This window comes from Nicotiana tomentosiformis, chromosome 6 (assembly GCF_000390325.3).
Source record: "Nicotiana tomentosiformis chromosome 6, ASM39032v3, whole genome shotgun sequence".
In the NCBI taxonomy this organism is placed as follows: Eukaryota; Viridiplantae; Streptophyta; class Magnoliopsida; order Solanales; family Solanaceae; genus Nicotiana; species Nicotiana tomentosiformis.
The window spans coordinates 147,236,589-147,263,112 of record NC_090817.1 but is presented as its reverse complement, the minus strand read 5'-3'; the positions used below and the strand labels follow the sequence as shown (position 1 = coordinate 147,263,112).

The following is a 26,524-nucleotide window of genomic DNA, read 5'->3' as shown; positions in this document are numbered from 1 at the left end:
GGGTCCCATAGGGAGCTGCTTGGCTCAGTCTCGCGAAAACGCGAATATCTCTCTACTACAAGATGGTATTGACAAACGGTTTAATGAGTTGGAAACTAGACACATAGATATTCAATTTCGTGGGTAGATCAACCCGTAATTCCAAGTACATTAGGAGAAAAGCTTAGTAACCTTTGACTTAAAGTTTAAGTAAAATTATGAACGTAAGCTGCGACAACTTTTGTCGACTTTTGTTTCATAATTCGTTTGACTTCAAGACTTATGATACGGATATTATATGATTAAAATAACTTAAAACACAACCTCTTGAGAATATTAAGCACCTCTAGTTTTACCCAAAAATACGGGTTACAATATCCTTAATTCGTTTAACTTCTAATACTTGTTAACCACTCTTATACACTATTGTATTATTTAAGACCAATAGGATTAACTTCTTTTCATCTCAAAGATAATATCTTCTCGGATTTATGTCGACTAACTTACGGAGTGAACTAACGTATATGAATATGGGTTGTAACACCCTTCCCCCCTTAGGAACATTCATCCTTGAATGTAAGGGTTTATGGGGAGTCTAACTCATCGTGGATTCTGACGAAAATTTTCGACCGAGTTTCCCCTATAAAATGGAAACTTGCCAAACTTGCAAGTAGTTAAACCCAACGTATGGCCTCACAGGGCTATACAAAGCATTATGGATATGTACATTATCTGCATATCACCATTTTGTATTACGGAAGAGTATTCTCAAGCTATTGCTTACCTCATAGAGCCGTTTCACCTTCTAATACGTCCTGTGTTCCCCTGACATCCTCGTTATCTTCAATCTGGAACTGGTAAGGGTATTTAGACTTCATCTCCTCTTCTACTTTCCATGTCATTTCTTCCATATTCTTGATCCTCCATAATACTTTGACGGAAGCTACATCCTTTGTTCTCAACTTGCAGACTTGTCTATCTAATATAGCCACTGCACTTCTTCATATGATAGATCTTTTGTAACTTGTACATCTTTGATAGGGATGACTCGAGAAGGGTCTCCAATACATTTCCTCAATATAGATACATGGAATACCGGGTGGACAAATTCTAATTCAGATGGCAATTCTAACTCATAAACAACCTGTCCAATTCGTCGAAAAATTTTGTACGGCCCGATATGCCGCGGACTCAGCTTACCTTTCTTCCCAAAATGCATAACACCCTTCATCGGTGATATCCTCAGGAAAACCCAATCACCAACCTCAAACTCCAGATCACGACGTCGGACATCTAAATAAGACTTTTCTCTGCTTTGCGCCATCCTCAGTCGTTCTTGTATCACTTTCACCTTCTCAATGGTTTGGTGAATCAAATATGGCACATATAATTTTGTTTCACCGACTTCAAACCATCCAACTGGTGATCTACATCTCCTCCCATTCAGTGCCTCGTACGGAGCCATTTTAATACTGGAATGATAGATATTATTGTAGGCAAATTCTATGAGTGGAAGATGGTCATCCCAATTCCCCTTGAAATCTAAAAAACATGCTCGTAGCATATCTTCAAGTGTCTGAATGGTACATTCATCCTGTCCGTCAGTCTGCGAATGGAATGCAGTGCTGAGATTCATTTGTATGCCTAAACCCTTCTGAAAAGACCTCCAAAAGTTAGCCGTAAATTGAGCTCCTCGGTCTGATATAATAGATACCGGCACACCATGAAGCCTAACAATCTCCTTGATATACAACTTCACGTAATCTTCAACCGTGTAAGTTTTCTTAACTGGAAGAAAATAGGTAGATTTTGTAAGTCGATCAACTATCACCCAGATGGAGTCAAGCTTATGATAAGAGCGAGGTAATCCAATAATGAAGTCCATATTAATCACCTCCCATTTCCAGGTCGGAATCTTTATATTATGAATCAATCCACCGGGTTTCTGATGCTCGATCTTTACTTGTTGACAATTAGGACACTGGGCTACAAATTCTACAATAGATTTCTTTATGTTATCCCACCTATACTGCTCCTTAACGTCATAATACATCTTTGTCGAGCCAGGATGGATGGAATATCGGGAATTTTTGAATCATAATCATAATCTTCTCTCGCCTGCCACATTAGGCACACATAATCGGCCATGGTATCTCAGTGCCCCATCTCCTCTGATCTCGAAAGCCGTAATTTTACACTGCTGATTATTATCCCTCAATCGTACTAAGGTAGGATCTTCATATTGTCGTGCTTTTACCTCGGCTACCAAAGATGATTCTGATGTATCTTGTACAATAACACCCCCATCATCAGAGTATAACAATCTGATTCTCATATTGGCCAGCTGATGAAGCTCTTTAGTCAACCACTGTCTACCTGCCTCAATATGTACTAAGCTTCCCATTGATTTATGACTGAGAGCGTCTGCCACAATATTGGCTTTACCGGGATAGTACAATATCTCGTCATCATAATCTTTCAGTAACTCAAGCCACCTACGCTGCCTCAAATTCAACTCCTTCTCCTTGAAGATGTATTGTAAACTCTTGTGATCTGTGTAGATGTTAACATGGACGTCTTATTAGTAGTTTCGCCATATCTTCAAAGCATATATTACTGCAGCCAATTCCAAATCATGAGTCGGGTAATTCTTTTCATGTTTCTTCAATTATCTTGATGCATAAGCAATCACCTTCCTACATTGCATCAATATGTACCCCAAACCTATACATGAGGCATCACAATATACCATATAACCTTCTGTTCCTTCTGGGATAGTGAGTAGTGGCGCGAATGTCAATCGATTCTTTAGCTCCGGAAAACTTCATTCACAAGAGTCTGACCATTGGAACTTGGTAGCTTTCTGTGTTAACTTAGTCAATGGTGCTGATATAGAGGAAAACCCTTCAACAAACCGCCTATAACATCCTGCTAGCCCCAGGAAGCTACAGACCTCCGATGGTGTTGCAGGTCTCGGCCAATTCTTCACTGCATCAATCTTCTGAGTGTCGGCACTAATACCCTCGTCAGATATCACATGGCCAAGGAATGTTACTGAGTTCAACAAGAATTCACATTTGGAGAGCTTAGCATATAACTTACGATCCTGAAGGGTCTGTAATACTATCTGCAAGTGGCCCGCATGTTTTGCCTCCGAACGAGAATATAGTAGAATATCATTAATGTATACGATATGAACACATCAATATAGGGCCTGAATACACTATTCATGAGATCCATAAAAGCTGTTGGGGCGTTTGTTAGCCCGAACGACATCACCAAGAACTCAAAGTGCCCATATCTTGTTTGGAAGGCCGTCTTTGCAATATCCTTATCCTTAACCCTCACCTGATGATACCCTGAACGTAAGTCAATCTTGGAAAAATACTTGGCACCCTGGAGTTGGTCAAAAAGGTCATCAATCCTTGGAAGTGGATACTTGTTCTTTATAGGAAACTTATTCAATTGATGATAATCGATACACATCCTTAACGACCCATCTTTCTTCCGCACGAACAAGACTAACACACCCCAAGGTGAAGTGCTAGGCCTAATGAAGCCCTTATCCAGCAAGTCCTTCAAATGCGCCTCCAACTCTCGCAACTCTGCCAGGGCCATCCTGTATGGAGGGATAAAGATCAGTTGAGTGTCAGGCAATACATCAATGCTAAACTCAATCTCCCTTTCAGGAGGAAGGCCTGGGAGTTCATCTGGGAAAACATCTGAAAATTCATTGACCACGGGGCTTGATTGTAGAGTAGGCGGCTTCGCCTCCGCATCCCTAACACGAACGAGATGATAAATGTAACTTTTTAGATAATCTTCCTTGCCTTAAGATAGGAAATAAACCTACCTTTCGGCGTAGCAATGTTCCCCTTCCATTCAATGACAGGTTCACTAGGAAACTGAAACATAAACATCTTTGCATGACAATCAACATTTGCATAGCATGAGGCCAACCAGTCCATTCCCATTATCACATCGAAATAAACTATTTCTAACTCAAATAAATTCGCCGAGGTTTAGCGACTACAAATCATCATTGTGCAACCTCTATATACCCTTCTAGCAATCAAAGAATCTCCTATAGGAGTAGATACCATAAGTAGTTTACTTATCAATTCAGGCTCAACGCCAAACTTATTAGCCACAAAAGGTGTAACATATGATAATGTAAATCCCGTATCAATCAACGCATATACATCATACGAAAACACAGACAATATACCTACAATAATATCCAGAGATGACTCGAGATCTTATCGACCTACTAGAGCATAGGTTTGATTTTGAGCACCACTTAAACTCGACATTGCACCTCTACCTCTACCACGACTTGTCGACTACTGAAAACCCTGTGCTGGAGGTCGAACTGATGAGGAAGAACCAGACACAGATCCAGTTGGTTGAGCCATACCACCACCTCCTCTGTTAGGACAATCCTGCATCATATGGCCAGGATGTCCACAAGAATAGCACACATCCGAACCTCGACGACACAATCCAAAGTGGGCCTTGTCGCACTAATCACAACGGGGTGTTGGGGGTCTCGTCTGACTAGTATCCCTATGATATTGCGAGCTTGATGCCCGCGAACTCTGACCTTGACCAAAATAGGTAAATCGATCATACCGAGGCCTCTAAAACTGTGGAGGAGCACTAGCTACAGGTGGGACCGAACTCCTCGAAGACTGGGGCCTGATACTGCCTCTGAATTCATCAGAATACCCTGCAAATTTTGCCCTCTTATGATGGCCCCTATCATGCTCCCTATCTGCCCTTTGCGGGTGCTTACGGTCCTCTAGGGTCTGGGCATAAGCCTGAATACGGGAAATATCCATGCCCTCCACCAAGGAGGATGTCGTGCACTCATTTATCAGATAAGTTCCCAACCCGTTAATGAATAGGTGCACCCTATTGCTCATCTCGACCACCATATGGGGAGCATACCTTGCTAAAGAATCAAACTGCATACTATACTCTCGCACACTCATGTTACCTTGTTGAATGTTCACAAACTTATCAGCCTTAGCTCGTCGTATCTCAAATGGCAAGTAGTGATGAAGAAAGGCCTTAGAAAATTCCTTCCACACAGCTGGAGGAGCGTTCGGACCCTTAGATATCTCCCAACTATAATACCAGAAAAATGCTAAATCCCGTAACTGATAAGAAGCCAACTCTACTGCCTCCTATCACTAGCATGCATAACCCTCAGTGTACGATGAACCTGATCAATAAAAGTCTACGGGTCCTCCTTGGGGTCTGATCCGATAAACACTAGAGGGTCTAGATTAATAAAATCTCGAACTCTCGCACTAACCGATTTATCAGCAACACCAGTATTCTTCCTCTGAGCCTGAGCAACTACCAAGCTAGTCAACAACTGCACCGCACTCCACATATCCTGGTCCGTAGTGCGAGATGGAGGAACTGAAGGTACTGGGTGCCTCCTAATATCCTCTAGAGGATATGGAGTAGATGAGGTATGAGACGACATCTCACTATGAGCCTCACTTTGGCCTGCTCTGGCTGGAGGCACTGGCTAGTACCCTCTCCGGCAGGTGTATCAAGTCGTCTACTAATCGCTTGCTTCCTAGTCGAAGGCATCGCTGAAAGAAAATAAGGTGAATATTAGAGACGAACACTTACGACTCAACTCTGCGCACAATCTAGATTCAGGAAGAAGATAACAACCCTAGATGTCATGTAGCCTCTTGATTATAAATGTGGCGCACTACACATCCATAATCAAGACTCTACTAGACACGGATCATAGACAACCCCTAGGAAAGACTTGCTCTGATACCAAGTTTGTCACGACCCAAACTGGAGGGCCATGACTCGCACCCGGGCCATACCTGCCGAGCACCAACGTACATTTTATCTAATCTTTCTTATTATCTATAAGGGCCGACAAGATCAATATAAATTGTAGACATTAATCCTAAACAACCAACAATGACAGATAATGGCATGAACATATATAACATGGGCGACAAGGCTGTCATGAAGCTATTAATAAGGTATGAGCTGACAAGCTATCATGACATATTATAAAACAAAAATCAGCCGACAAGGCAATCCAAACTATACATGAGTCGACAACTGTCTATGAGCCTTTAAAGGAACATAAGTGTTGTAACATTGCCAGAACAGGGCCCTTACATACCCATAATGTCTATAACCAAAGTGCAATCCAAGACCACGGCAACTCCGGAGAAGGGATCTCGCCAATGATCTCTGAACTGGGCAGCACACTGTGGTGGGCCATAATAGGCTCGGTAAAAACGTACCCGACCATCATAAGGCTCGGTAGAATTGTACCCGGCCACGTGGAGCTCGGTAAAGCCCAACTGAACAGTGGTAGCACAATAGGTTCCATAACTATCCGACTATAGCGCGGCTCGGTAGAGTAAAATAGATACTATATATAATTCATGTTGGACTCATGGAATCACATTCTAAACCTTTCAGAGTGACGTAAGGTCGGTAACCTCCATACACGTTATTAGGACTGACTCTTTATCATGAATAAGAATCAGGAAGTACCAACACTATTGATAACATAAGAATAAGAGAAGCAACATCAACATCAATCATTCCATAAGAAGAGAAATAATCTAGGTACTGCTAGCTTCTAAGAGTGGAGTATCTTTGGAAGCTCATTCATTACATTATGTTCAATCGGAGTCGTGCAAAATAAGGAAAGGGATAGACTCACATACCTTGTATATACTTCCCAACCTCAATCTATACAAATGTCACGACTCCTTATTCTACGATAAGAGAAATGAGACTATCGTTGTCGTTTAAGCGTCATAACTATTATGTATCGACCGCAACCTATTCTACGATGAAACGGACAACACCTCCACTATTTATATGACTTTCCACAAGTTAAAACAATCACCAAAAAGACCAAAAAAATCAATAATAATCATGTTGAGCCTCCAAAAATAGTCCACCAACCAACAACATTACTAACAAGCCTTTCGATATATAACTCATAAGTTCTACCTTCAACGACTTAGCCGCAACTTGGATAATCTTAAATACATGTAGAGTAAGATGTTACTTAGCTTTAAACATATAGAATAACTCTAATTTTACCTTAAGTCCCCACGAAATATCCTTCCAATGCTGCCACAAGAACAAGAAAGCGAAACTAGCAATCAATTCGGGTTTATCGGCACTAGAATCACTTTGTAAGACTTGAAATCACCTAAGGTTGATATTAAAAACATGAGGGAGTAATTTAAAAAGCATAAACCACTTAAAACAACCTCCCACAAGAGCTGGAATAACACAATAATCAGCAACAACAAGAAGAACAAGAAACTTACTAGCGCCACTGGATTCCCGACACAAGATTTGTGTTATTAGCCCTTTGTTTGGGTCTTGGATCATGAGAGAACCTTGAGAGAGTGTTTTTAGGGTTATAAGGTCTGAAGATACTGAAATAGAATGACTTAAAATGGGGTTGAGGCGTCTTATATATATCCATATATCTCAACCGCCTATGTGGGTCCCATAGGGAGTTGCTTGGCGCAGTCTCGCGAAAACGCGAATATCTCTCTACTACAAGATCGTAATGATGAACGGTTTAATGCGTTAGAAACTAGACTCATATATCTTCAATGTGGTGGATAGATCACCCCGTAATTCCAAGCAAATTGGGAGAAAATCTTAGTAACATTTGACCTAAAGTTTAAGTAAAATTATAAACTTAAGTTGCGATAACTTTTGTCGACTATTGTTTCATAACTCGTTTGACTTCAAGACTTATGATACGAATATTATATGATTCAAATACCTTAAAACACGACCTCTTGATAATATTAAGCACCTCTAGTTTTACTCGAAAATACGGGTTACAACATCCTTGATTCGCTTAACTTCTAATACTTGTTAACCACTCTTATACACCGTTGTATCATTTAAGACCAATAAGATTAACTTCTTATCATCTCAAAGATAATATCTTCTCGGATTTACGTCAACTAACTTATGGCGTGAACTAACGAATGTGAATATGAGTTGTAACAGATTGGCCAAATGGGCCACGAAAATCAGCGGGTACGATATTGAATATCGACCCAGGACATCCATTTAATCACAAATTTTGGCATATTACGTGGTCGACTTTACTCCGGCCCTAATCCCGAGGTCAAAAGAGGGTTTTTTGTAAAATCAGGGACATCTTCGGGGATCTGGACCCTCTTTACGGACGGCGCCTCAAACGCAAAAAGGTCCGGACTTGGCATTGTATTGAAACCACCAACAGGTAATATAATTAGACAATCTATTAGGACTGTGAAATTGACTAACAACGAGTCCGAATATTAGGCCATGATTGCAGGTCTCGAACTAGCCAAAAGCTTGGGGGCGGAGGTGATCGAAGCTAAGTGTGACTCCCTCCTCGTGTTCAACCAAGTTAATGGGACATTCGAGGTCAGAGAAGAATGAATCCAAAGGTACCTGGATAAGTTGCAGGTGACATTACATCGGTTCAAAGAGTCAACTTTACAACACGTACCTCAGGATAAAAACAGTGAGGTCGATGCCCTTGCTAACTTAGGGTCTTCGGTCGAGGATGACGAGCTCAACTCGGGGGCAATCATACAACTCATGAGATCGGTAGTGGAAGAAGGCCACACCGAGATAAACTCCACAAGCCTGAATTAGGACTGGAGAAACAAATATATAGAATATCTTAAGACCGGAAAACTACCCTTGGATCCAAAAGAATCGAGGGCCCTGCGTACGAAGGAAGCCCAGTTCAGCATGTCCAAAGACGGAACCCTTTTCAAAAAAATGTTCGATGGTCCACTAGCAATATGTCTAGGACCAGGAGATACCGAATACATTCTGAGGGAAATTCACGAGGGCACCTGCGGAAATCATTCAGGCGCCGAATCATTGGTTCAAAAAATAATCAGAGCCAGCTACTACTGGACCGATATGGAAAAGGACGCGAAGGGGTTCATGCGGAAATATGATGAATGTCAAAGTCATCCTCCGATGATACATCTACTCGGAGAGCTGTTACATTTGGTTTTGTCACCATGGCCGTTCATGAAGTGGGGAATGGACATTGTTGGCCCCTTTCCACGGGCACCCAGTAATGCTCGATTTATATTATTTTTGACTGACTATTTTTATAAGTGGGTGGAAGTCCAGGCATACGAAAAAGTTAGGGAGAAGGAAGTCATCGATTTCATTTGGGACCACATCATATGCCGGTTCGGAATGCCGACCGAGATCGTGTGTGACAACGGGAAACAATTCATCAGTAGAAAAGTGACCAAGTATCTCGAAGACCATAAGATCAAAAGGATCCTATAAACACCCTATCACCCTAGTGGGAACAGACAAGCAGAATTGACCAACAAAACCATACTCCAAAACCTCAAAAAGAGGTTAACCGACGCCAAAGGAAAATGGAAGGAAATCCTGCCCGAAGTCATATGGGCATGTCGCACGACTTCAAAGTCTAGTATCGGGGCCACCCCATTCTCGTTGGCTTACGGCACCGAAGCTCTAATACCGGCTGAAGTCGGAGAACCAAGTCCCAGGTTCCGATACGCAACCAAAGAATCGAATGGCGAGACCATGAGTACGAGCCTAGACCTATTAAATAAAAGGCGCGAAGCCGTCCTTGTCCGGTTGTCTCCCCAAAAGCAGCGAATCGAAAAGTATTATAATCGAAGAGCCAACCTTTGACATTTCAACGTCGGGGACTTGGTATTAAGGAGGGTCACACTAAGCACCCGGAACCCGAACGAAGGGAAGTTGGGACCTAACTGGAAAGGTCCTTATCAAATTATCGAAATCACTGGAAATGGATCGTACAAACTTCGAACAATGAACGGTGAGAACTTCCGAACAATTGGAACATAACTCACTTGAAGCGATTCTACTGCTAAGGTACGATCCCACCCATTATTTTTACTTATTTACATTTTGAACTAACACTTGCAAGTAACCAGCAAGGAATGGTACACATATTTAGGTCTGAAAGCACGCGTTGCACTCTTTTTCCTTTGGATCGGTTTTGGCCCAAATGGGTTTTCCGACAAGGTTTTTAATGAGGCACCAATGGATCGTGCTAACGTAGAATCAAATGCCGATCATGAATCGGTGTCAAAGATCATATCAACAGTATCCGAGGCTTCTCTATGATCAACCTTGGACACTGGGGGGCATTACCCTCGGATAACGACTTTAGCAAGGACAGAGACTTTGTGATTGAACAGTCTCGGCTCGATCGCTAGGATTTGCTATAAGGGACAAACGGTCAAATGAATTGTGCCCGCATAGACTGCTCGAGCCCTGTCACAAAGCTTGTACACATGTGTAAACTATTATGCACAAGAAAAAAAAAAGAAGTCTCTACCTTACGGATAAATATCTTGTCCCTTAAAACTTTTCTTTTTTTATTTCTTAAATAATTTCCTACATCTAATCCCATAAAGGTACCGAGCCCAAGGGCTGCCTTAATCCGAGTTCAAATGATCACTCCCACCCAGGGATTTCCGTCCAAATATAAACTCGGACGGCCCGGGCTATCAAAGCCCGGGGGCACAAGACCTATTAGGCAACGCCCAAACTTTAAAGGCTACGGCCATCCCACTCAGGGACCGTTTTCTTAGGCAAGCCCTGATAACTCGGGATAACGAGCCCACTGGGCAACACCCAAACTAAAAAGGCTATGGCCATATTAAAATGGCTCGGAGACGTGCGAGACCCGTAACAAAAACAACAAGGCCTTAAAATTTCTTAATCGGTTCTAAGGGCTACCCTCGGAAACTATAATCTACAAAAGTATAAGTACTTTGGGGAAACATTTCGGTCACACCAAACCCTCACGATGCCTTAAAACAAAATAATGTTAAAGGCAAGGCTTGTTCAAACCTCCGTACGTAACCTAACTATTTCATGCTAAGGCATTTCAATCTTTGCAAATATAAATAATAAAGCAAAGGAAAAATTCAGAAGTTTTTGAAGGAAAAAAGCCTTATACACATATCAAAAGATTTTTTACAAGGGCCAAACAACTCCGATGCAAATTTTTACAAAAGTCAAAACGGCCTAAACAAAAAGGTAATACAAAAGGCAAAAAACAAAAACATCTTTAAAGCGCCTAAGTGGCCTAGGCTTCGCCGGGGCCGCCTCATCACATTCGGGGTCTCCTCCACCCTCGGATCCGCTCAAACACTCGGAGTCTTCATCATCCTCAGGATAAGCCAACTTCTTGGCCTCGGCTTTGAGCTCCTTGGCACTCTCAATTTCGGCCGATAAGTCAAAACCCCGAGCATGAATTTCCTCGAGGGCCTCCTTTCGGGACTGCCGCTTTGCGTGCTCGATGATATCCTTTGCTCAATCTTGATCTGCCTCCGCATCGACCCTATATTGGGCCACCATCTCGCCGGCATCGGTTTTAACCACCACAACGATTGACTTGGCCGTTTCAAGCTCTTTGGTCAGAGTTTCTCGATCGAAGGCGGCCGAACTTAGCTGAGACTGGAGCTCCTCAATCTTTTTGGCCTGCACCACGGCCATTTCCTTTGCCGCTCAAAGCTGAACCTCAGCCGAAGCCAATTGCACCCGAGCAGTTTTCTTTCCCAAGGCCAAACGGTCTATTTTCCTTTTCCATTCTTCATGCCTCGGCCTTTATCACATCCATATCTGCTCATAGCTGCTCGATCCGATCAAGCTTCTGTTGGACCTGCGGGTTCGGACCGTTAGTCATCGTGTCTGAATCATTGTTACTACTCTCAAATATTCTTCATACCTGCTCGAGCAGGTCGGCGTGCTCCTTCCGAGCCACCTCTACCTCAGCTCGGAGGCTCTTAGCCTCCCCTTCACGTTGCTCGCTGAGAAGTTTGTATGCATCTCTCTTCTCAGTGAGCCCTTAAATCTCGACCTCATACTGGTTTAGCACTTCCCGATATCGTAGAAAAGTCTCGTGATGAAGCACTGAGGCCTACAAACACTAACAGAAAAGTTCTCACTGTCTTACCCTCGTTGTACATAAACTCAGTGAATGAAGGCGACTCGGTGATATCTATTACACCGAGTACATCCTTCGGGGCATTACCCACGTCCCGGGAGACCTCGGCCACGACCTCCTCATTGGCCTCAACCACGACCTCCTCATCGGCCTCCCTGGCTTGAGGCAGATCGGTGTCACTTCTCTCTGTTTCGGAGGCCCCTTGTCCCTCGAACTGCGACCGCAGGGCCACCAGTTCAGAGGCTTCTTCTTCTTCTGACTCGTCAGTCAGCCGGTGGAGTGAGTCTGATGAGGGCGCTCGAGAGTTGGTATTTTCTTTAGGCTTGCGCACCAGCCTTCTTTTTGTTTTCTTCTTCTCTTAGCTCGAAGTGCTTGGAGCCCTTTTTCTCTTCTTCTCATCACCTTGTCTCGGAGCAGGGGACTCGACGGGGAAATCATCATCACCGGATGGAGGCCTCAGTATGACATCCTTGGATAAACCTGGAAAGGGAAACAAAACAAGTAAGAACTTGGCAACACAAAAGAAACCAAATTTTACCCACTCATGAATGGAATCTCACTATGAGAACGAGCCTCTCACTGGCCCTTCGAAAGTTCACGCCATACGCGCTCAGAATATGGCCTTTGTAACACGATGCCCTCAACCCACTCCTTGAGTTGAGAGACTGCATTCGGGACCTGAGCGACAGCTGCACCACCACCAAACACCAATAAGAAGGAAGGAGAAAAGAGTAAAATAAAATTTGAAAACAAAATTTTACTTACGTTTTGTGTTCCACTTCTCGGGGAACAGCATGCACTCAGCTGGGATCAGGTCCGAGGTCCTCACTCGGACAAAATGGCCTAGCCAGCCTCGATCCCGATCTTTATCGATACTTGAGAATGGGGCTTTACTAGCCCGGTGCGCGAGCTTGATCATTCCCCCCGAAAGAGTTGAGGACTGTATAGGCGCATGAAGTGTTCGTCGGTGAACAAGCATCTATCGATCTTGCTCACGAAGAACCAGAAGAGGAACACGATCCTCTAGAATGAAGGGTCAATTTGACCGAGGCATACTTCGTATCTTTTGCAGAAGTGGATGATAACCGGGTCCAGTGGGCCCAACGTAAAGGGATAAGTGTAAACATTTAAGTATCCCTCGACATGGGTGGTGATATTTTTATCGGGTCGGGGAAACACCACGTACTTGTCGATCCAGTTGCAGTCCTTTGTGACTGTGGGGAGGATTTCTTCAGTGATCGAGCATACATATCTCGAGACCTTCTCACACCGGCCGGGTACAAAGGGAGGTTTTTCAACCTTGAAATAGGCGATTATCGAGCATCCACTAGGGATGAACGTGTTCAAGGGGGGTTCTGCTACTGGTTCCTCGATAGCAGTACGTGGAACATTCTCCTCAACAACCGGCCGCGAGGTAGAAGAAGTTTCTTTTTGGGGAACTATTTTTAAAGTCTTCGCTATTTCTTTTGAATGGAGGAAAAAAGAGGAAAGAGAGGAAGTTAAAGGAGTGCACTTGATGGTTCTCACAAAGATCACAAAAAACCAGAGTACAAATGCCAGAAAATATAGAGATTTTTAAAGAACAAGGGTAGAAGGTTTGGATGTAAAGTTTGAATGAATGAAGAAGGAGTATTTATAGTTTTCAAACGACGGTTCACATCCAGGAGTGGCTGACTGGCAACTGACAAGAATTCAATTCCGTTAAGACGTGACTGACGAGACATTTCGTTCAATTTTTTGTTTCTGTATCGAGGTAAGAATCAGAAGCTCATATCGTTTTTCGTCGTCTATTCTCCGAAAAATGAGGGGACTATCTGTATACGGGTAAAACTGGTATCAAAGTACATCCCGATCTCTGACATGATAAGCCAAGCTCGAGATAGTAACCGAGGTCCTAGACCAAGGTAGAGATCTCATCCATTCTGAGTCTGAACCATAACACCTGCCTTCGAAGATATCGGGGACACGATTCAGATCGGTCATAGCTTTAATTGATTTCGAAGAACGTCGTCAGGTAGTAAAGCTCGGCCAACAGAAGGCCATGATATCTGTAACCGACCGAATATCACGGCGGAGATCTCGGCATATGTCGACGTGAGATCAGCAATCAGTTAATTAGGGGATTTTTACCTTTTATAGGATTGTACCTAATATAGGACTCCCCTACTATATAAAGAGAGGTCTGATTACTTGTAAACAACATTGTAACAAGCATCTCAAAGCAGTATATTATTATTTTCTTTCTGTAAGTTAATGTTCTTCTGTATCTTGATATCGCTCGAATTGCATCCAGTTCAAATGTGACTGACTTTCCAAGGCTATAACTGTTCAAGTTGTGCGGTTTGAATCTACTTTATCATTATTTATTTCAATTGTAATTTTAATTTATCGCTTTGTATCAATTTAATCCACGTATCCTTAAAATCATTTACAAATTCAATTGTTATCCGATTTTGAGGGTAAACACGAATATATGCCACACATCATAAAGTAATAAAGGTAATGTAGAAGTTAGAACTAACTTTATACTCCTTTTGTTATGGAATGTTAAGTGTGTAGTTTCACCCAAGATTTTAATTATAAATTTGTTTGAATTTAAGTGTTGTATTCTAATATTTGAAATGATTTTGTTTTTTTTATTTAATTTAGTTGTAGTTAAATTTCTAATAATAAAATTTATGTAAAAGAAAGATATATAACACATCATGTCTTTATTGTGAAATAGCACGGGCTAGCCAGTTTTCGGACTGGTAATTGAAAAATATTCAACGTTTGCAAAGTCATTGAAAAATAACTACTATTTTGCTGCAACATCGGATGTTCCAGCATAATATACTAGAGATTGATACACATGTATCTGAACTTTTAGCATATTATGCTGGAACTGCAGCACACAGAAAGTTCTAGCATAATATACCGGAGATTGGAGCACCTGCGTATGACCTTCCAGCATATTATGCTGGAACTCCAGCATAATATGCTGGAACTCCCAGTATATTATGCTGGAAGTTCACATGTAAAAAAATTCGAATTTCAGTATATTATGTTGGAATATTTTTTAGATTTTGAATAGTGTTTTCGTTCAAATTTATCTTTACATGAAAAGTGACTAAATTTCGATTACTTTTGAAACTATAGCAATTTCACCCGTCTTTATTAGTTTGATATAAGTAAAAAGTATTTTCTCCATTGAACTTATTCAATTTCTTGACTTCATTAACGTGACTATTTATATAGCAGATAAATTGGATAATAGGACCATTTAAGACGTATGTTTTCATTATTTTTCACGAAAAATATGTGTAATAACTGCACTCTTAATAGCGGGTTGATTTTGGATTTTGATCATATACTGTAAAAAAAATTACACATTTAAATTTGAGTATATTTTAACTTGTATTAACATGTTACTTATCACTGTAACTATATAAAAGTTAAACATATTAATTATTTATATAATTTTGTTAACTTAAAAGTAGTACTTCCTCCGTTCTAATTTATGTGAACCTCTTTGACTAGGCACGGAGTTTAAAAAAAAATAAAAACTTTTAGAATTTATGATCCTAAATAATTCAAAAAGGGGTCCAGAGTATTTGTGTGTTTATAAAAGCTCATTAAGGGTAGAATTATAAGTTTAAGCAAAATTGTTTAAAAATTTAGAATTTTTTTTTGAAACGGACCAAAAAGGAAATTGGTTCACATAAGCTGGAACGAAAGTAGTACGTAATTCCGTTGCTGTTAAACCTTGGTTGGGTTCGAGCTCTGAGTGTGAAAAAATCTTTGATAGGGAGCGATTTCTCATAAATGGGGCCCTATTCGGATATAATTAAGTTCCAATACGAATATCATACACCGGATGAAAATCTTTGATTTGTTCCGTAATTTTCTGCTTACCTAGTTTTAATTCAATCAATTTATTTATGAATGTTAATCAAAGTTCACATCTAGTCTTAATCTTTTAGAGAGAAAGGGTCAATAATTTTAAAAATTATATTGTTTGTTTGTTTTAAGCCATATCTATTGATTATGCACGCTTTCTTGATAGAGTTTGTCCTTAAAATATTTCTTGTGGCACTGTGTTAATATAAACTTTCATATCATCGGACAATATTAAATATTAATGATGTGAACCAATGAATGTGACAATGATCTTGGGCGAGATATCTAATAAGTCCACATTTTTGGTAATTAAGTGATAGAGATTAAAAAATGTGATATTTTTTCTAAGCTTGAATCTTGGTTGTATAGAGTCACCTGACACTTTGTCAAAGACAACAAGCAGTTAGAAAAAAAAAGGTTAAGGTATCTTAAGGAGCAGAGCATTTCAACACTAGCGAGCAACATAACAAATACAACTTCAATATTAGTCATACCGTGGATTTTATTTATTATTCGAGCGTCATCATAAAATTTGTAAACAGAGATATTGTTATTTATAAGATGGTATAGCATTGTCATTTTTTCTGCTGGATATGAGGCAAAATATAGTGTTATCACTTGATCTATTCTCCTCTTAGAATTGTCATGTGTTGCTAGCTTTTCCCTCTGGATAATTATAGAGACTTCAACTGGTGTGTCATAACTGGATAATAATACATCTCTCTATTTGGATGTCACAGGCAAGGTAATATTGGAGTCCGTCATATTGACGACAGCAGTGGTGCTTAGCCTAACAGTGTACACATTCTGTGCAGCAAAGAGAGGCCACGATTTCAATTTTCTAGGACCATTCTTATTTGGTGCTCTCATTGTTCTCATGTTGTTTGCCTTCATCCAGGTTTGTGGACTTTTGCCATCTCTTAATTCGTATCAGTGTATAAATAAGTAGCTATGCAATTAAACTAGGAAGTATAAGTCGCAATTGCCAAATATAAACCCCATTTGGCAATTGCGACTTACACTTTCTAGTTTCGTTCAACTGCTATATTTTAATCGCTGAACTCATTGCACTCTATGCTTTGTGTAAAACATGCTTGATAGTGAATTCAAAAAACTATCGTTTGTCACGTTAAATTAAAGTCACCTATCGTTGTTTATAAAACTCTTTGGTTGAACAAACATTGCATTGGCCTTAGAGCTTAGTCTATTATATTATCGTGACTTCGTCTCTATATATTTTTGCCTTTTGCAGCTTCTGTTCCCATTGGGTAGGATCTCTGTGATGATCTATGGGTGTCTAGCCTCAATTTTATTCTGTGGATACATCGTTTATGATACAGACAACCTAATCAAGCGCTATACTTACGACAAATATATCTGGGCTGCAGTTGCCTTGTATCTAGACGTTATCAATCTCTTCCTATCTATATTGACTATCTTCAGAGCTTCTGAAAGTTAAGGGAGACAGCCATACATATGATTATCTTTTTCCTTTTTTATTTATGGTCTTATAAGTTATTTGGGTGCAATAATAGTCAGTGCATAGATGTAATTGGATACTATGACTCATGTATGTTTTTATATACTATAAAGTTAAAAGAAACTAATTTTTCCTCGTGAACTCATTTTCCTCCCATTGGAGAAAATAATTTTCAAAACTCTTTTAGAAGCTTTTCCACCTCCCATCCTCACCAATCCACCCTACCCTACCCACCCTACCCTTGATCTTATCTGCTCTTGGGGTTCTAAACCTTAAGCTACTCGAGCATCAAAAGGTTGTTATCTGTTGGTTTTGGTAATGAAGTTGTATTGATTTCACGTGCGGACTCAAAATTTATACATTTGTTTAGTCAAGTATACGTAAACTGACTCGAATACTGTTAATTTATGGTTGTGTGTGCAGCATTGTGTCCTTCGTATCACTATCACCAGAAGCATTAAGTTATTTTGATTTGTTCCGTAATTTTCTACTTACCTAGTTTAATTCAATCAATTTATATATGAATGTTAATCAAAGTTCACATCTAGTCTTATCTTTTAGAGAGAAAGTGTCAATTGATTATGCACGCTTTCGCATCTGTTCCCTCGCGTTCGCGTAGTAGAAATTAGGAGCTGGGGACTGTTGGCTATTTCTTCTTCGCGTTCACATCATTTGCCCCGCATTCGCATAAGCTTCTGCCCATTGTTCATCGCATTCGCGTCCCTTCACTCGCGATCGCGAAGGGTCTTTCTTGGCAGCCTCAATTCTCTTCTCCGCGATCGCGACCCAATCTCCGCGATCGCGATGCATAGTCATCTGGACAGAATATAAGTTTTCCAAATCGAGGGTTAGGCCATTTTCACCATATTTTGACTTGTAGAGCTCGGTTTTGAGCGATTCTTGGTGAGTTTTTCAAGCAATTCGATTGGGTAAGTGTTTTTCACCTAGTATTTAGTATATTCCATAATTTTATCTTCATTTTTATCATTTAAATTGTGTTTTGAATTGAGGAAAATGTTGGTTTTTGAAGAAACTTTTCAAAAAGAAAAATCACGATTTGAGGGACGAAATGGTATCGGAATTTGATGATTTTAGTATGGTTGAACTCGTGACTGAAAGGGCGTTCATATTTTATAACTTTCGTCGGGTTCCGAGACATGGGCCCCACGGACGATTTTGGCTTGAATTTTGGATTTTTGTAGAAAATTTATATTTTTATATGGAATTTATTCCTACAATTTGTATTGATTGAATCGAATTAATTATGACTAGATTCGAGCCAATCGGAGTCGGAAAAATCGAGGAAAGGGCATACTACTTGACTGATTGAGCGCAGTTTGAGGTAAGTGTCTTGCTTAACCTCGAGTGGGGGAATTACCCCTTAGGCATTGAGTCTTATGTGCAATTTGTGTAACTAAAAACCAAGTACGCGAGGTGACGAGTACGTACTTGGGTTATATGTGCAAATTACATTGGTTAAAATCATTAGACGCCTTATGTATTAAATGAAAAATTATTGGTACTTATTAAATCCTTTAATTGTCTTACCTAAATTCTTGTTTTGTTAGTTTTGGTTCTATATGATGATTTGGTGGAATTGCCACTTTGATTCTTATGTGAAATATTATTTGTTGAGTTGTTCACTCCCGGATATATTTGTTAAAATTTTGTGCACACTATGATCGAGCCATGGGCTCCTTATTATGTAAATTTATGTATTATTGAATTTTGTGGCAAATTGTAATATTTGAGCACTTGAGGTGCAGTTTATGAGATGTGATATTGGCACGTTATTTTGTTGGAAAGTTTTGTTCGGGTGTTTGCACGAGGTTTCTGCCGTACTATTATTACTATTGATTTATGCACATGCGGTGTGACAAGGCAGGCTCTCTCTCTCTATATATATATGGGTTGGCGCTATGGCGAGACAAAGTGGGAATATTATTGTGCGCGTGTGGCGAGACAAGGCGGGCATTCACTTTACTATTGCACACGTGACGAGACAAGGTAGGCTATGTCGGGGATTGATTTGTGATGGCCTGGGGGTATTGTTGTTGTTGCATATTTACTTTTGGGACTACGAGGCGGTACCTCGGGAGTTCCCTTTGTTGATATTTTTCTATTGTTGCACTTGCCTTTGGTTATTTTGTTTTTCCGTGATATATAAATTCTTGTGTTCTTCCGTGATGTATTATTTGATTTTATTATGTGTTTGTATTCCTTGTTGTAATGTATTGGCTTTGGCTCTTGTACGAGACTCTGAGGATTTGTGTTTCTAGTTTTTACTAATTTTTAAGGTTAAGTTGTTTTGAACAAAAGAAATTATTGTATGCTTTAATTCTTATAAGGTTTACATCCAAATCAGCAACTATCAGGTGTTTCATTTTATTTTAAATGTTATTTTCTCCACCCAAATAATTTCTAAAATAAATTCATTCCTTTGTTGATTTCCTACTTGATTTAAAAATTTTAAACTTACTTTATTGGGAATAAATTGATCATGTGGATCTTATATACATTGTTATTATTGGCACGTGAATTGTCCGTGCAGTTGTGATATGAAATATGGGCACGAGGTGCTGTGATTAAATGATAATAATATTGGCACGTGAACTGCCCGTACAGCTGTAATATGAAAAGTGGGCACGAGGTGCCGGAGAAATATGATGATTTAATTATGGGCACGAAGGGCCGTAAAAAAAATATGAAAATGGGCTGAGACCCATATGTTTATGATTATGAAATGAGGTGTCACATGGTAACTTTTAAATTGAAGAATTATATTTTTTTAAAGATATTTATTTGAAAGAGTTTTATATTCGAAGGATACTTATTTGAAGAAATATACTTTGAGGGTATTTATTTGAAGAGATTATATGTGAAAGACTTGTTTAATTGGTTGTACTTGTGTTCTTTCTTATTTGCCAGAGTAAAAATTGTGGTGTTCTTGCTGCCTTACTGTTTATATCACTGCTATTTGTTCTCGATTATTTTAGTTTGGCACAAGTTATTTGACTAGTGAGTGTCTTGACTGTACCTCGTCACTACTCCATTGAGGTTAGTCTTGATACTTACTAGGCACCGCTGTGGTGTGCTCATTCTACACTTCTGCACATTTTTGTGCAGATCCAGGTATTTCGAAGTCAGTTGATCATTAGCTAGTTGTGCGGACTGTTGCTGTGGAGACTCAAGGTAAACCTGCTGCTGCGTTCGCAGGCTTCGGAGTCACCTTCTGATTTGTATTCATACTGTTTACTTTATTTCAAACAGTTGTATTTAGAAAATTTTAGCAAACTCTGCAGAGCTTATGACTTGTACTATTGGTTTTGGGAATTTTAAGAGATTTCTATTTACCTTGTTAGATGTTATTTAAATAATGTTGTTGTTTCAATTAATGTTAGGCTTACCTAGTCCCTAAGACTAGGTGCCATTACAATACCAAACGGAGGAAAAATTGGGCCGTGACAAACATATAAGAGTTAGATGTCACTAAATAAAAGTTAACATCTATCAATACTAAAATTAACTATATTACTCTTCCGCCTCTTTCGATTACAGAATTAGTAAGAAGTTAATATGTAGTACAAAATTGATAGATGTTAACAAATTAAATAACACCTAACTATAAAGCAGATAAATTTAATGGAAAAAACTTCAGCTCAAACATATAAAATTGAGGGATAATATCTACTATTATATAGAAATATTAAGATCCATAATGGAGTTAGTACTGACAACGGAAATGTTCTTGCCCACTAAATAAGAAAATAGAAAGAAATATTCAAGAGAATAATTCCCCCTATTTAATTAAAAATAGGTGTTAGAGTAATTTTCAACATTACAATTTATTCGGAACTATAAATGAAGACACTGTAATAGCTAAAAGAAAAAAAGAAAGTACTGAAAGAAGCAAGGAACAAAAGAAGCTCTCCTCTCAATTTTTTGTTGTGTAATGAGAAGCTCAATGTAGTGCTATTTATAGATGGAAAAATATATCATGTACATTAATTTCTCACATATATTTTCCCAATTTGGCAACTTGCATGTGCTTGTAGTTGTAAAGTTTACTGAAATGTAATCCTCCAAATCGGCAATGTCACGACCCAATTTTTCCTCAGTTGGGTATCGTGATGGCACCTAGTCTTAGGGACTAGGTAAGCCTAACAATAATTAAAACAATAACATTATTTAATTAGAATCTCTTAAAATTCCCAAAACCGGTAGTACAAGTCATAAGCTCTACAGAGTGTTTGCTAGAAAACTTCAAAATACAACTGTCCAGAAATAAGTATAAAAAGTGCAAAACGAAAACTGGAAGGTGACTCCGAAGCCTGCGAATGCAGGAGCAGGTTTACCTTGACTCTCCACAGCAACAGTCCACACAGCTAGCTAACGAACAAGTACCTGGATCTGCACAAAAATGTACAGAAGAGTAGCATGAGCACACCACAGCAGTGCCCAGTAAGTATCAAGACTAACCTCGGTGGAGTAGTGACTAGGAACAATCAAGACACCCACTGGTCTAATAAACCGAACAAATATAAGTACATGAATAACAAAAGTATGATGTCTACATAAAGACTATGCAATATGTCTCACAATACAGTGATGGCATTAAAGCAAGAAACAACAAGTATCAGCGGAATATCATGAAAATGACGCAGACAAAGTGAATGGAACACAACCTAAATCCGGAATCACGAATACAGCACGGACAATAGTAACTCAGCAATTACAACCGCTTTTACATCAGGTTTTAATCAACAACTCCACGAGGTACCGAACCTTGGACAATTTACAATCTCACGGGTCTCAATACCTGAACCCTAACACTTGGCAACCTGTGCCCTCATAACACCTCATAACCACACTGACGACTCACGTGCCAATAGAGCCATTCTCACATAGAAGGCAAGTAAACAAGGGTGAGCATCTATACTCAACAATATCAAGAACACCTCTTATCTGATAAGAGTGCTTAACTACATATATGCTTGTGCATGTGTCCTGACATAGTCCATACCAGCAAATAAGCATAAGGAAGAAGAAGAACGGACAACACGTAGAATATTTTCTCACAGCTTTCACAAGATCGAGCTCACACAGGTACGTATACCACTATACAAATATCAACAACAAGAATGCCCCCAGGCCATAAATCATCACAAATCAATCCCTGACACAGCCTACCTTGTCTCGCCCCGTGTGCAATAGTAATATAATTACCTGCCTTGTCTCGCCACACGTGCATAATAATGTTCCATCCTTGTCTCGCCACATGCGCACCCCCCCTATATATATATATATATATATATATATATATATATATATATATATATATATATATATATCCCACCTTGTCACGCCGCATGTGCAAAATCAACAGTAACAATAGCACGGCAGAAACCTCGTGCATCAATATAATAACAGCCGCATGGCAGAAACCTCGTGCATCACCACAACAAATACAACAACAACAATGACAATAATACAAAGTACGACAAGTAAATCAACTCAAGAACTTTTAAAATCACAGGAAAATGTGGGACCAAATCACATAGAATAACCACAGCAAATAATGCTAGGCGTAAAGAGAACAACTCATCAAAGGAAAAATAATGTGTATCTACAATCCCACAATATACATTTCAACATCAGGGAAACTAACACGAGTCAAATAATTCCAAATAAAACAAGTCGACTAAGATATAGGATATCTAAAACTTCTTTTAAGGTTGAGAAATTACTAAGGATTTTCAACAATTTAATTAAGGATAAGCAGCGGAAAGATAATCATAACCTCAATTAAGACTAAACAAATTATAAGATGATATAATAATAATTTCAAATAAAGATAAGCAGTTATGAAAAGATAGCATGACAAAAGAGGAGGTAAAAAAAAATCTTTAGTTAAGTCAAATAAGAGTCCAATAGGCAATAAGAGTGAATCATGAAAGCAATTAATTCTAATTAAAGCATGTAGAGGTGAAACTAGTAAATAGGAACTTAATCATATCAAGAACAAATTCATATTCAGTGAATATAAGGACCTAAGAATCCTAAAAGGCCAACTTTTCACAAATAAGTCCGAGCACGCACTCGTCACCTCGCGTGCATGGACTACAAATCAACATAGAAGACCCAAATCCTAAGGGGAAAATCTCCCACACAAGGTTAGGCCAAATACTTACCTCGAACCAAGCTCAAACAGTCCGTAAAAATGTCCTTTCCTCAATTATCCGACTCTGAATGGCCCAAATCTAGCCAAACATAATTGCATAACATGAATACAACAATAATAAACTTATCTAATCAATGAAATCAATATTTAATAAAAATTCTGAAATTCGCCCTAAAAAGTCGACCCTCGATCCACAATTATGCCTTAAACCCTCAACTCAGTGCCAAATGACTCGAAACTATTCAAATGTTATATAAAATAGTCAATACATATTCAAAAGTTCATATCCTAACTATTAAAGCGATTTCCTAACCCTAATTAAAGAAATTCCTAAAATTCACCCCCAATCCCACGTGCTCGGATTCCGGAAATCTTTGAAGAAAGTTGTTACCTATAACCTCATGAACTCAAATATAAAATTTTCACTAAATTCCATAACCATTTTCGTGGTTAAATCCCATTTTTATCAAAAATATAGGTTTTTCATCTAAACCCATGATTTCCACAAATTTACATATTAAAATCTACCCATAATCTATGTATTAAACTCACATTAGGTAGAAATTACTTACCTTCAATAGCTAGGTTGAAATCCCCCTTTTTGAAGCTCCAAAATCTCCTAAGTGTGCAATAAATGCACTCAAAATTGCCTAAGTCCTGTTTTAAAAGAACCATACTGCCTCCAGTGATTTCGCACCAGCGGTCACTAGGCCGCATCTGCGGCATCGCTTCTGCGGACCAAGGTCTGCTTCTGCGGAGGTGCCTGAGGCTGGCTGGTTTCGCTTCTGCGGGCGGGAGATCGGTTCGACGGTCCCGCTTCTGCGGCGATCTTGTCGCACCTGCGAACCCTTTCGCTTCTGCGACCCCCCCTCTTCGCACCTGCGCATCCGCATGTGCGGTCACCTTGCCGCTTCTACGAACACTGGGCAGCCTGGGCTGTGCCTCTTCTGTGGTCCATGGTTTGCTTCTGCCAGCTCGCACCTGCAGCTAGCCCTTCGCTGGTGCGATTACACCAGAAACCTGGTGCTTCAACTCTTCTTCCAAGTCCTAACTTGGTATGTGCCTAGTCCGATTGACACCCGAGTCCCCCCTCCCCCCAAATATACCAACAAGTTCGAAATAATAAAACGAACTCGCTCGAACCCTTGGAATGCATAAAACAACATCAAAACTAAGAATCACACCCTAAACCAATGCGAATCATCTTATGAACTTCAAGTTCTTCCAACTTACTCTGAATGTGCCGAAACATACTTAAACTACTTGGAACGATACCAAATTTTGCGTGCAAGTCTTAAATCACCATACGGAACTATTCCTAATCTCATAATTCCAATTGGACCTCGATAACGCCAAATTCTACTTCAAACCAAATTTAAAGAACTTTAAAACTTTCAAAGAGTCAACTTTCACTATTAGGCACCTAAACGCTCCTGGGTCGTCCAAAACCAGATCCGAATATACGCCCAAGTCTAAAATCATCATACGAACCTATTGGAACCATCAAATCCCGATTCCGAGGTCGTTTACTCAAAATGTTGACCAAAGTCAAACTTAGCCTTTTAAAGCCAAACCATGGAACCAAGTGTTCTGATTTCAACCCGAACCCTTCCCAATCCCGAACTAACCATCCCTGCAAGTTATAAAATAGTAAAAGCGTATATGGGGAGTCTTATTTAGGGGAATGAGGTTCTAGAAAGCAAAACGATCGGTCGGGTCGTTACAATAGAGGAAGTTATATGATTGTTAGCTAACTGTTAGCACCATCCATAGCCATTGTTGTTTTGTGATCAGTCGGAAGTAGATTAGTATTTAGTAGTGACTTTTTTGTTGCTTGAGGGCAAGCAAGAGTCTAAGTTGGGGGTGTTGATGTGCCGTAGAAATACATCACTTTCGATACAAATTGCATAGACTTTAGCTCATCTTTTAAATCATTGTGAGTAATTTCTTATGTAGTTTTGGTGTTTTGCAGGAAACCGGACTTGAAGACCCAAGAACATGGAAAGGATGACAAAAATCATGAAAAAGGCAGAAATGTGATAGATATGCGGCCGCAAAAGTGATGTGTGGACCGCGGACCCATCGCAGAGGCAACCAGACCATCCAAGTGTCAAAGAGATAAAAATACAATCAATATGCGACTGCATAACTCATGTGCGGACCGCAAAATTATCGCAAAATACAAGCAGAGTTCCAGTGGAGATTAAATCTGCGATCAACTATGCAACCGCATAAGCATTATGCGGACCGCAGACCTTTTATGCGATGTGAACCTGGAGAGCTTGGAAGTCAGATGTGCGGTAGTGTCATAGATATTCGGACCGCAGATCAATTCTGCGGTCCAGTCTACGGTCGTGAAGCTAATCTGAAGGGGCATTTTTGTCGTATTTTGTCCGCAAATTTTGTACCATTATAAATAGAATGACTAGGGTTGTTGTGGGTCATCTTGTCTGAAAAAGAAGCTACACTTAGAGCATTGATTACACCATTATTTTGGAGCTTTTGAGAGAGATTCCAAGACTTTGTCCTCTTTGTAAGCTTTTATGATTTTATTTAAAGCTTTGTTCTTGTATTCTAGTATGAGTAGCTAACTTTAAATACTAAGGTTGTGGACCCTAAGTGGGTGTAATGTTAATGGGTGTTTACCATTGAATATATATATAATGGTTGGTTGATTTCTATTCATTTCTCATGCTTCATTTATGGTTGATGGTTGCAAACATTAACTAGTACCATTTTACTCTATCTTTACTTGGAAAAGTGGGTTAGGGTTTAGTAGACTTGAATAGCAAGAACTCAAGACTTTAAACCTTGTTCAATAGCATCGCTTAGTGATAAGTGGGTTCTACTTAGCATAAATTGGTTGTTCTTAATTGTAACTCTTTTATATTTGGGAAAATCATAAAGAGGAAATACTACATAATTACTGGAAAATATTGGGGAGTCATTTAGGAACCATTTTCATATCAAAGGTCCCTTGCATTAGAAATAT

The 26,524-nt window shown here is 39.6% G+C and overlaps 2 protein-coding genes across 2 annotated transcripts; one reads left to right on the top strand and one right to left on the bottom strand.

Moving 5' to 3' along the window:
• Nucleotides 1-764: 764 nt before the first annotated feature.
• LOC138894913 (uncharacterized) lies at nucleotides 765-1,444 on the bottom strand. The gene is made up of 2 exons (XM_070179647.1): nucleotides 1,180-1,444; nucleotides 765-970 (listed from the first exon to the last, which is right to left on the bottom strand). Exons 1-2 carry the CDS (start codon nucleotides 1,442-1,444, stop codon nucleotides 765-767), a joined length of 471 nt encoding a protein of 156 aa, XP_070035748.1.
• A 15,130-nt stretch (nucleotides 1,445-16,574) lies between these two features.
• Nucleotides 16,575-17,736, top strand: LOC138893445 (protein LIFEGUARD 2-like; the record flags this gene model as incomplete). Its single annotated transcript, XM_070178025.1, has 2 exons — nucleotides 16,575-16,769; nucleotides 17,124-17,736. Coding segments are annotated over 2 exons (402 nt in total), but the record flags the coding sequence as incomplete, so codon positions are not given.
• Nucleotides 17,737-26,524: the final 8,788 nt, after the last annotated feature.